This window comes from Sciurus vulgaris, assembly GCF_902686455.1.
Source record: "Sciurus vulgaris genome assembly, chromosome: 2".
NCBI classification, from domain to species: Eukaryota; Metazoa; Chordata; class Mammalia; order Rodentia; family Sciuridae; genus Sciurus; species Sciurus vulgaris.
Window position 1 is genome coordinate 178,627,214 of NC_136462.1, and position 12,328 is coordinate 178,639,541.

A 12,328-nucleotide genomic window follows, 5' to 3' on the forward strand; every position below is an offset into this window, starting at 1 on the left:
AACAGTCTGGAGACACTGAACAGAAAGGCATTTTCTAAATCTTAAAGGGCAAATCACAGGTAAAGGGAAGAAGCCAGGTGAAGGGGAAGGAGGCGGGAGCAAAGAAAGTAACTGACAAGAGGAAAGGGAGGGCCGTGTCCAAAAAAAGTAGTTGGGGGTGCCTCTAGGGACATTACTTTCCAGTTTCCACACTCCTGCCGGCAGGAATCCGGCTGCTGGGCTGGGACAGGAAGCAGTCCATGGAAGTCATTGCAATGGCATTTCCTGAAGAGCAAGAGAAAAACCTCTAGTTCCGAGGGGAGCTCTGGAGTCTGCCCAAAAAGCCCTGTAGCTTGGAGCTCGCTGTAAGCTTGGCCTGAGAGTCTCATGAGGGAGGGATGAAACCAAGCAGCAGAAGGTCCCAAAGGCAGTTTCTTTCTACAAAAACACTATTTGCAAAAATCAATATGTTAGAAATGGTAGGGCAGACAAAGTGACTGAAGGGGCTCCAGGAAGACGATGGTGCTGCTGCTGCTGCTAGCAACTATCATCTCCTGAGAGCCTGTGGATGTGTACTAACCACCGAATCTTCAGAAGAAGGTGCTATTGTTACAGCCACTTACAAGACTTGTCCAGGTCACACGGCAAGGGAGTAGTGAAGTCACTTCATCCCTTACACTTCATCCCTTTCACCTCCTGTGAAATAGGTAAAATATCCTTCCTGCTCACCTCTTTGGGTGGGTATAGGGCTTAACGAGGCAAGGTGGATATGAAAGTGCTTTGAAAGCCGTAATGTGCTATGCTGAGGTGCAGCTGATGCTGGGGTTAATTGAGATGCTGCATCTATCGACAGGAAAGAGCCATCCTAAAACAATTCATGTGAAATAAGACTTATGTTAAGTGGAATCTTCCACAAGGCCAGATGCCAGTGAGGAACAGGTTCCCAGGCTGTCTACTTCAAGCCCTCCATCTTGCAGAGGGGAAACTGGGGCCTAGAGAGTGAAATGAATTAGCTATGCTTAGACAGTTGAGGGCAGAACTTGGATTTGGACTCCAAGGCCAGAGATTGCCTGGGCCACCATGGCATATAAACACTACGGACCTCCTACCATGTCAGGCACACTGCTAGGGTCTGCTCTGAGGATGTGTTTATGCGTCACTATGAATAAAAGAGAATGAATGTTCAAGATCCAGCATCAGGCACGGCTGTAATCCCAGCAACTTGAGACTGAGGCAGGAAGATCACAAATTGGAGGTTCGTTTCAGCAATTTAGTGAGGCCCTGTGCTCTAAATTAAAAAGATGGAAGGCTGGTGGTGGCTCAGTGACAGAGTGCTTGCTTAACATGTGCGAGGCACTGGGTTCAATTCTCAGTACCACATATAAATAAATAAAAAAAATAAAGATCTATCAACATGGGCGGGGGAATATAGCTTAGTTAGTAGAGGGTTTGCCTCACATGTACAAGGCCCTGGGTTCAATCCCCAGCAATGCTCCCACCAGAATAAAGATCCATCAACAACTAAAAAAAAGTTGGAGATGTAGCTCAATGATAAAGTGCTCCTGGGTTCAATTCCCAGTACTACCACCAAAAAAAAAAAAAAAAAAAAAAAAAATTGGTTAACAGTCTCTCTGATGGGAGGGAGTTCTGTGATAAAGATAATAATCATGGCACCCACACAGCACCAGGGTCTACACATCTCTGGCACATCTCTTTGGGTCTTCACCACCACCCTGTGAAGCAGGTATTATTATTTGCCCCAAAGTTCAGGGAGATCAAAAGAGTTTGCCCAAGGTCTCATAGCTAGACATGGGTGAACTAGAACCCGGCTCCAGACAAACTGTACTTATCGGAACAGAAATACTGCTAGAACGATGAAGAAACATTCATCAGGATGTCGAATTTGGAGAGAACTATTTCTGAAAGATAGTTAGCCCTGATTCTAGGATTTTTAAGGGGTTGAAAAACAGCTTCCAAGGTGGCTGGATGGACCACCGACATGCCATGTGCGAGCCTGCTCTTGTCCTGCAGTGCCTTATCACCGCTACCTCCTCGGTCAAAGTCACTGTTTTTTTTTTTTTTTTTACCTGGCAGCTACACCAGCCTCTTCCTGCCACCCTTGCAGGATTCAGAGTGTTATTTCCCCAGCTCCAAACTCTTGCTTTCTCTTCTTTCAAAACCTAAACCTCAACATGGCTTGTAATGCCCTAGGTGTCCTGGCCCCCAGCTCCCTTCCCCATAACCACACCCTCATTGCACCACCTACCATTCTGCCCCTTGGTGTTTCTCCTCCAGTGACAGTGTCCTCCTTGCCCATCCTTGAAAATGATACTGAAACTACTCCCTCTGCTTGAAATACTCTCTCTAAAGGGACACACACCATCCACCCCCTCATCGCCTTGAAGTCTTGGCTCCAATAACACCAGCAGGTAATACCTTTGTTAGGGCCCAAGACATACTACCCAAGTTGGACAGTAGGGAAACAACAATATGCCAACACAAAAGTCTACTTCATTCATATGAATATACTGGGGATTGAATTGAAACTCGGGGTGCTTTACCACTGAGCTACATTCCCATCCCCAACACTCTTTACATTTTATTTTGAGATAGAGTCTTGCTAAATTGATTAGGGCCTCACTAAGTGGCTGAGGCTAGTGTTGAACTTGTGATCCTCCTACCTCAGCTTCCTGAGCACCTGGGATTATAGGCATATGCCACCATGCCCAACTCTGGCATATTTTGAGTTGGTTATTTTGAGAAACTGCAGGCACAGGAGTACTTTTGAAATATTGTCCTTTTGTCAAAGAAACTTACACCTACAGAGAAAATCTATGTTAGTAAAAGTATCTGATTCAGGAAGAGGGCTGCACCAGACAACAATTTTATTACCTGAGCCACGGAATCTACACAAGACAAACTTTACTCATCAGATTATTTCCCCCTCACCTTTCCATAATCTGGGTTGCCACCCTGCCCACCCCAAATCCCAAGCCCCGATTCCTCTCAGTAGTTCAGCACACTGATAAGCTTTGATCATCTACCTCTTCTTTTGAGTCTCATATTTTATGAGACTCCCATGCATATGTGATTAATTAACATGGGTTTTCCTTCCTGTTAATCTTTCTTAATCAATTTAATTCACAGCCCAGTTGAAGAACCTAGAAGGGTGGAGGAAAGCCATTTCTCATTCCCCTACACCTTCTTTGGTCACTTTTTAAGAAATTACTGGGGATCCAACCCAGGGTCTTGCGCATGCTATGCAAGCATTCCACCGCTGAGCTACAAACCCTAGCCCTGATCACGCTTAAAATTCCAGCCCCACCCTGGCTGGTTAGGCATGTCCTATGCCCCAACCTGCCTTCCTTGCTTCAGAGCACTTAACCATCACCTGATACATATATGTATAGTCATGCATCATTTAACAACAGGGATGGGAGAAATGCGTCCTTGGGTGCTTTGGTTGCTGTGTGAACACCAGAGTATGCTTACACAAACAAAGATGGATTTGGTGTCACTAGGCCATATAATCTTATGGGCCTACCATGGTATATGTGGTTTATTATTGACAGAAATGTCATTGTGTAATTATGTATTTTTTTCTGTCCCTCTCCACTAGACTGTGAGCTCCATGAGGATAGAAATTCAGTTTGGTTTTTTTTTTTTTTTTTTGGTGCTGGGGATTGAACCCAGGGCCTTGTGCACTCTACCAACTGAGCTATCTCCCCAGCCCTAGAAATTCAGTTTTATTTACGGCTATACTCCAGTACTTAGGACAGGCTGGTATACTGCAGGAGCTCAACGAACATCAAATCAATGAATGAGTAGTTAGTAAAGGGCCTGTACCAAAATTGTTATTCTGATTTGACAAAATCTGTTTCCATGGAAATTGAGGATCTCAGTAGGTGCCCAAGACCTGTGCTCAGAGCTAAGGAAACAAGTATGGACAAGATGTGGAGTCTACCCTTAGGAAGCTCCTAACCCTGAGACAGGAGATTTAAGAAATGTCTTCTCTATGCTAACTTAAACTCTACCACTGTTAATCTCTTTCCATTTATGCCAAATTTGCTGGGGACCATACCAACAAAAAAGGCTGAGTTTCTCCATCTGTCTTTCTTTTTTTTTTTTTTTATTTGGGATTGAACCCAGGAGAGCTTAACCACTGATCCACATCCCCAGACCTTTTTTAATTTTTTTATGTTAAGACAGGGCCTTACTAAGTTGCATAGGGCCTTGCTAAGTTGCTGGGAACTTGTGATCTTCCTGCCTCAGCATCCCAAATTGCTAGGATTACAGGTGTACAAAACTAGCAACATTTTCTCCTGGGTCTTCTCTTGCCCGGACTGAACAAAAAGACTCAGTGGAACTGTCTGATTCAGATCAGTCAACTGGGAATGGGACAGATTTTGAGCTGCAGGGACAGCAGAGAAAAGGGTCCAAGGACAGTGTGACTCTCAAAGAAAATGGAGGGAGTTGGGGAGGACCCCATGAACTGAGGGTGGAGATTAGGGGTGAGGACAGAGGCCCTGCTCAATTAGGTAGTAGAAGATTCTGCTTCTATAGAAGAGCAGCACACTGGGAATTACCCCATATCTATCTATGCAGTGCTAAATCCAGACAAAACTACACTTGCTAAAAAGAAAGTCCCATGAGGGACGGTTGGGGGTGCTGGAAAAACCAGGAAGGCTGGGCACAGAGGAGGACGCTTGAGCCCATGGGTCTCAGGACAGATACCTGCTGGGGAAGGGTCGGCTAACAACGGCTGCTTCATGCAGCACAAACAAATCTGTTGATGGCTTGTAAGAAAGTCAAGAAAACCCTACAGGTTCCACTGGCACCCCATAAAAAAATACCTGGGTAATTTTCAACCAGAAGCTGAAGGGCTCCACTGGGCTACTGGGGAAATTATTCCTAGGAAGTCTGGAAAATCCTGTGATGGCACAGAGCGACCTACAATGTACACCCAGAAGAAGTGGGTGTTCCAAGGGGGAGCCCCTGAGACACTTGTACCTCATTTTGGTACCTGAATGAGATTACTAAAAATTTCCATGTTTGGGGTTTCTTAATGGGGTTTCCCCAAGAAAACCACAGAATTGCCAACACTTGCAAAGGGAGCTGAGGTGCTTCAACTAAGCATACATCCATGCCAAAGAACAAACAGGCAAGAGGAGACAGAACTAGGAGACCGCAGAGCCATGCAGCCTGGGGAAGGCCAAGTTATGTTTTCTTCCCACGCATCCTTGTTTAATGCCTAGTGATGGTGCTTCCATCAGACTCAAGGGTTTCTCCAAGGACAGCTATCCAAAAGTAGCCTGGACCACCTGGGTCCTCACCCACCTTCCCAATGGAAAGCCCATACAACATTCTAGTGAATATTTCCGGAACTGGTTACGTTTCTTAAGGAGTGACTCCAGGAACAAAGTTCAGTTCCCTGAGGGAGGAAGCCCATTATTAAAAGAAGTGCTGCTACCCTACAATTAAGGTAGGGGAAGGCCTTTTATTCTAGAGCCTTTACTAGAGTCAAGCTATGGCAGCTGGCTATCATTATTCCATTTTACAGGTTGGAGAGACAGACAGACAAGAGAGACCAACAGGTTCAGTATTTCTCCAGGTGACTCAGGCAGGTGGTAGTGTGGCTAGAGGCTGAAATTCCAGTCCTTGGAGCATCACCCTGCAATTAAGCAGGTAGCTGGGGCAGGCCACCTCCCTGCACACATGCCACAGTCATCTATTGGCAAGGACTGAGAAGATTTTAACGACGAAAAAAACCAACAAGAAGCCCACTTTGCCTAGGGAAAACGCCGATATCTACTTGACACCTGCCACATCTGAGTTTTACCAGTGCCGAATCTGAGGCTACCCATATCTTTAGGAACCTGCTGCTACTGATGACAAAGGTCCTGTCCTTCCCACAGCTACCTGAACAATACAAGGATCACAGCCCAGCATAAACACTTTCACAGGTATGTTTTGCAGGATGCAACAGCATCTCTGGGCACTCCATACCCGTCTGTCCAGGTCACTTTATTACTCTCTGGACCTGAGATGGATGGAAAGTTAGGTTTCAGAGTTAAGCCAACTTTCTTTCTTTCTTTTTTTTTTTTTTCCTTTTGCAGTGCTGGGGATTGAACCCAGGGCCTTATGCTTAACAGGCAAGCACTCTACCAACTGAGCTATATCCCCAGCCCCTAAACCATCTTTGATATAAATCCTCAGACAGTTAACTGACTGAGAGACACCTGAGGTCAGCCACTTAGCCACTAGGAGCTTCATGTGTAAACTGGAATGGAACACACCTACCTTGGAAGTTTTGCGTATGGAATATATGAAACAGCATGTCATTTCCATGACAGAAGATAACCGTGTCTGGCTATGGCCAGCACCTAGCACATTGTCTGCCTTATAGTAGATGCTCAATAAATAAGTTGCATAAGGATCTAACACAATGCTTAATACATAAGAGGTACTCAATAAAGGCCAATTTCCTTCCCCTTTCCTGTAGGGATGCTAAATTTGGAGCCTATCCCTGGGTGGAACAGCCCAGTAACTCCTACACTCAAGGCTCTCACAGTTGCAGCTTCCAGGAAGGTTCTGAGATGCCACTGCAGCAGCCAGTCTGTGCGGCTCAGAACAGGACAACACCTGAGAGAAGTGGGCAGGTCCCTTCTACCCAGGCTCACAGGATCCCAAGTCAAATGTTCTTTACCCGCTGGCCTCAGGGGAAGAATGCATGCCCAGAAATGGTTCTGACATCACTGGCTCCTCTGCACATATCCCCTCTGTTCACCAAGAGGAAGTGACATGTGGTATGTTGTCCAACGGGCTCTGAGGACTCTTGAGCAGAGATGGAAGATGGAATTTCAATCCAGTGGAAACCTAAGGAACTTGCCAGAGCTGCTGTGTCTAAGCCTCCTTTCACATGCTACACTGGGTGGCTGGCAATTCTCTGGCCAGGGTAGCCCAGACTGCCTTTTGTTTACAGCTGACAACCCACCTGCTATGAGGACCAGAAGCCAAAGACAATAGTCAGGCAAAGGGCCCAAGTCCCTACCTGGGGATGCCTCAGAGGGTGTGTCTGAAATGCTGGAATCCTGTCCCTCCTGTAATCAGCTGAACAAATATTTGCCCCAAAGAGAATCAAAGCAGGAGGGAAGACAGGAGGTCACTACACAAACTATTTAATCATTTATCCCCCTAGGGAGTTCATTTACAAACTGGCTTTCAAGTCTGGTCACCCTTAGCTTAAAAGAACCCACCACCTTCCATCATTTTACCTCCCCCATCCTACCCCCAGTCATCTGACCTCCCCTCACTTCACCCCCTTGCCTTTCACAGAGCAGGCAGAGGAGAGGAGTTGATAAAGTTGCAAAGAAATGGGAAATGAGAGAGGGTGTGGAGTTCCAGGGCAAACCCAGGAGTTCTCTTGCTCAGTGGTAAAGTGAAGTGCTGCCACGCCCTAGGCACGGCCTATGGACAATTGCATTCTTGACATTCCTGAGTCCACAGAGCAGGGCCCCTTCCACCTCAGTTCCTTCAATAGATGACTTATTCTCCACAGCCCGCCGGTTTTCTGCATATTCTAAAAGAACAGAATAGCTCTCATAAGCCCCTACCTCCCCTAGGCAGGGAGATAAGCAAGGAAATAGGACAGAGTTCACTTGGAGAAGGGTAAAACTGCCTACGGGGATCACCAGTAAAGAAGTGCTCATCTCTATCATCCTGACTTGGAGATGGGCAGGGGGATTCCAAAAGAAGCTTGCTGGTGTCAGTTACTGTGTTCACGTTACCTCCAAGATTTACAATACTCTGCAAGGTAAGGAGAGCTTGCCACATTTTTAGTGGAAGAAACTAAGGCTTAAGAAGGTAAACCAGCCTGTCCAAGGTCACACAGCTAGTTAAATGACAGGGCCAGATTTTATACCCATGTCCAGTCTGTCACCACATCTTAATGTTCTTCAGAGCTCCACAGACCCCATTCTTGCTTTGCCAGCACACAGTGCTTAATGAAGGGGCCTCTGGGTTCTGGCCGGAAAGTAAATGCAGAGCAGCTGAGGCTCCCCAACGACCCTGAGCAGTGAGGTGCAAAGTCCCAGGGCTTATGTGTGACACAGCAAGAGCTCCACAAATAGGCCAACCATGCAGAAAGTTGCACACTTTAGGGAAAATGAACTCAGGGACACAGCACAACACAACTGGCACAGCCTACACCGCCCTAAAATCAAATAACCCTCAGCCACCCAAGCCAGTGGGAAGTCCTGCCTGGTCAAGAGGTCTGAGAAGAGGACTGTGCATGTGAATTCTGAAGTAAGGGGAACCTGATTTGGGGGAGGGAAGCCAGGATAGGACTGACACCGTTGTAGGAGAAAGGATGAAGGGGCTTATGGGCCCTTGGCTCCTCCAGGCATTATGCTCACCACCCCTCCGCATGGAGAACCACTGGATCAGGGGGAGGCAAACACCAAATGAACTTCCCACTCTCAAAGCTTTTAAGCCAAATGAACCCAGAGGTTATGTGAGTCTTTGCTAAGAAACTGGAACCCAAGTATAAAAGAGTGGGGTCATGCGGGTACCAGAATGAAAAGGTGCAGCTCCTTCATGAACTGGGTTATCCGTATTTCTAAACAGTTCACCTCTTGTGGTGAAAGGAAGCAGGCAGTTCTCCTAACAATCAACATCTCCGACAATCACCCCACGCAGCAGAAAGAAACAGAAGGGAAGGGTTGTTGGAGATCTCCAAAGAAAAGGGACACACAAGGGGCGTGGTTCTTACCCAGCCGCCGTTCTCCTGGATCCAAGGCTCTAGGTGGTCATTCAGGTAAGTGGCCATCCAACTTGCGATCCGACTCACCAATACCTGCATCTCCTTGTCTACGCTCTCCACGCACAGTGCCCCGCCGAAGGAGAAAAAGGCCACAATGCGACCCCAGTTTACCCCATCCCGGAAGAGTTCGTTCACTACCTGTTCAAAGCTCTGATATGCTGTCCCCGGGGTGATGTGGAGCTGGGACGTCAGGTCGCTGAATGCCCGCCGGTACCGCAGTTCAAACTCGTCGCCTGCCTCCCGCAGAGCTTGCTTCACTGCTGCCATGGGGATCACCTCCCGGGCATCCAAACTGCTGCTGTGGCCAGTGGCTCCATTCACCGCCGGGCTGTCCGTCAGGTGCCAGGATGGGTTGCCATTGATGGCACTGGGGGTCTCCACCTCTGATTCAGTTCCTTCTGGGGCTTCAGTCCTATTATCTTCCACATCGCTAAACTGACTCCAGCTGTATCCTTTCTGGGAAAGCTTGTAGGAGAGAAAGTCAACCACCAGCTCCCGGTTGCTCTGAGACATTTTTATAATAGAGATGGGCTCAACCAGTCCATTGTCCAAAACACCTGCTCACTCACTGAGTCTGGTCTCTGCTTAGTGATTCTCTTCTAAGATCCAAAGCCAAGATAAGGTTCTGAAGAGAGAGAAAGAGCTTCAGGAAAAAAAAATTAATATGCATGTCATTTATCCTACAACATCTCATTCCCCTTCCAGGTACCCGAACTGGTTCCTTTGTGGCTCTTGCGAAGGTCTGGGTCCAGGTTCCAAGAGACTTAGACTTCAATGAAGTCGAATTGAAAGGACCAGCAGGCTCTGAATCATCCCATCAGTCTCTTTCACCCCGGCCACCCCCTTTTCTCCGAAATACCTTCCTCGGAAAGTCAGCCCCATGGGCAGTCTGTCCCCCCCACCCCACCCCCGCACCACCTACATTCAAATCCGTCTCGGGCGACAGCAGGCAGGTGCAGCCCCCGGAAGATCTTTTGTATCATAGGTCGGGAGAGGAGGTGGCGGCCGGGTTGCCGGTAACTCAGCCGGCCTCGCGGCGGCTGGCAAAAAAACCAGCTCCAGCCGGAGGGATCATGCGACCTGGTAGGCTGGGAGCCCAAAAGGCGACACAGGAATTGCGAAGCTCAGGAACCTGCCCCCTCGCTGGCTTCCTCCTCGCATCGCCGGGATCGAGGACGGCCTCTCCGCTCGGCAACCGCGGCCTCCAGCCACCCGGGAGCCCAGCCCCCTCGCTCTTGCACGCCCCTTGGCTCTCCGCCTCCTACTGGGAGTCAGGAGAACTCTCCCGGAGGTGGCTGGTATGGGTTCAGGGTAGTTTTTTTATTTTTTTCCCTTCCTATTTAAGTACCAGCCCTGGGTGAGGCTCCCGAAACCCTGAAGGGACTTCTCAATGGAGCTCAAGGTTTCGATGAGCTACGCAGGGAGAGGGAATCTGCCTCGGATCTGCGATCGGACTTTGGAAAGGCCACCCCCGGGCCTTTCCGGGAGGCTGAAGGCCAGAGACCCCCCCACACACGTCGCTGGTTTTCTTTGAATTCCCCAAAGGCCCTGGATGTGGCGGTGGGGGATTGCCAGGTCCTCCATTCCCCGCCCGGACACAATGGCCGCCGGCGCCCTGCACAAAGACGGGGTGAGGGGGAGGCACTGGGCCTCTCCTCCGCTCAGGAAGAGGGGTCGAGGCCTGCTCGAGGCCCCCCACAGCCGAGACCACGTTTTCCTGGGGATAGACCCAGCGCGGCTTCCTGGAGCCCCGGGGAGGGCTCGGGTGCTGGGGGATGCACCTCTCCCAAGCCCAGGGTGGGTGGGCTACCGCCTTTCGGCTTCTAGCGCTCGCTAGGCCGGGTACCCGCCGAGCCACCGCCCCGTTGCTAGGCAACCGCCCTCCCTCAGGGGCGCCCCCTAGACCTTTCTGGGAGGAGGGGTCTCGCCCCGGGCGGCCCGCCCCACCAGAGCCAATCAGCGAGTCCAGTCGGCACGGAAGCGGGACGGCGAAAGTTCCCATTGGGCGCAGCGCCTGTCACGCACAGGGGAGGCGGCGCTCTCACCTGCGAGCCCAGCGAGCCGTGGGGGGCCACATCCCCCTTCATCGGCCGGGTGGTTTCCAGACGCGAGGGCTCTTCACGGCCGAGCTCCGAGCCGCGGACCCGGGCAGGCCTACCTGGCGGACTGCTCGCGCCGTCTGTCTCGAACAAGCCGGCCTCAGTTTCCCCTGAAGACACCGGGGGAACTTGCAAGCTCAGTCACTTCCGGTGCCGCGGCAGCGCGCGCGAGCCCGAGACGCAAAGGGAGTGCGCGCCTTGAGTGACTGGCGTCAAGACCTGGGAGAGAGCACCCCCTTGCGGGAGGCCTGGGGAATCTGAAGATGCAAAGAATCAAGCGTTTTTTATGCACATTTCCTTTTTCATTCCTTCAAATTCATCCATCCATAGTTTGTATACAGAAAAAGCGTCACGTTGTGCTAAACATTTTTTTTCTCTGGAGTCCAGTTCTGCCAACTGGGCAAGTTTCTCAACTGCACTGTCCCTTCTTTTCCTCAACTGTAAATGGGTAATAGAACTAGCCTCTCATTGAATTGAGTGCAAAGATTAAGAGTTGGGGTTGCAGTTCAGTGGAGAGTGCATGCCTGCCATGCATGAGGTCCTGGGTTTGAGCCCCAATGCACATTAAAAGAAAAACCTTTAAACCCCTCAGAATAGTATGGCCCCTGATCTATGCTGCATAAATTCATTCAGCAAATATTTATTGTTTGGGTTGCTGAAGATAGAGTTAGGATCAGGACATGGTCCCTGCTTTCATGAAGACTTATAATCTAGAGGTGGAATTATCTCAAATAGTGACAATGCTATGAAAAAAGTAAATCAGTATTGTGATGAAGATGGCCAAGAGAGATTCTTTAGACCGGGTGGTCAAAGATGTAAGCCCTATTTTTCCTGCCAAGAAAGATAGAGACATTTTCAAGAATTTTAATGTAGGGTGGCCAGGGCTGGCCTCTTTGCAAAGATGATTGAACTTAAGGTTTTTGTTTGTATTGTTGTGATGCTAGGCAAGTGTTCTACCACTGAGCTACATTCCCAGCCCTGAACCCAAGGTTGAAAATGCAACCGAGGTTTAAGAAGCTAGGCAGCATCAATTTAGGCAGAGGGAAGCACATGTATCTATGTCCTGAGTTAGGAAGGTGTTGGCATGTTCCAAAAACTGGCAGAAAAGCAGTGTGGCTAGAATGAGGGCAAGTATGGTGGGGAAGAAATTGGAAAGTTGACCTTGGAAATGAACTGAAGTTGATTCTAAAAATTGGAACTTTGTTGTGTTTTTTTGTTTCGTTCAGATTTTGTGTGTGTGTGTGTGTGTGTGTGTGTGTGTGTGTGTGTTTTAAGCAATACTGGGGATTGAACCCAGCGGTGCTCTACCACTGAACTACACCCCCAGACCCAGACCTTTTTATTTTTGGAATTAGATTCTCACTGAGTTACCCAGGCTGGCTTGAACTTTTGATCCTCCTATCTCAGCTTCAAAAACACTGAAATTATA

At 48.9% G+C, this 12,328-nt stretch overlaps 1 protein-coding gene across 4 annotated transcripts in view; it reads right to left on the reverse strand.

Annotated features, from left to right (window-relative positions):
- Positions 1 to 11,994, reverse strand: part of BCL2L1 (BCL2 like 1) — a 52,784-nt gene extending 40,790 nt beyond the window's left edge. Inside the window, exons 1-2 of one of the 4 annotated variants that reach the window (XM_079128381.1) lie at positions 10,846 to 11,994; positions 8,750 to 9,425 (exon numbers count right to left, since the gene is read on the reverse strand). In XM_079128381.1, coding sequence (XP_078984507.1) covers positions 8,750 to 9,313 — 564 coding nt within the window. In that variant the 5' untranslated portion in view covers positions 9,314 to 9,425; positions 10,846 to 11,994. Of the gene's footprint in view, positions 1 to 8,749; positions 9,444 to 9,722; positions 10,753 to 10,845 lie in introns of those variants that run through there. The other 3 variants (XM_079128382.1, XM_079128380.1, XM_079128379.1) reach the window with 3 other exon arrangements.
- Positions 11,995 to 12,328: the final 334 nt, after the last annotated feature.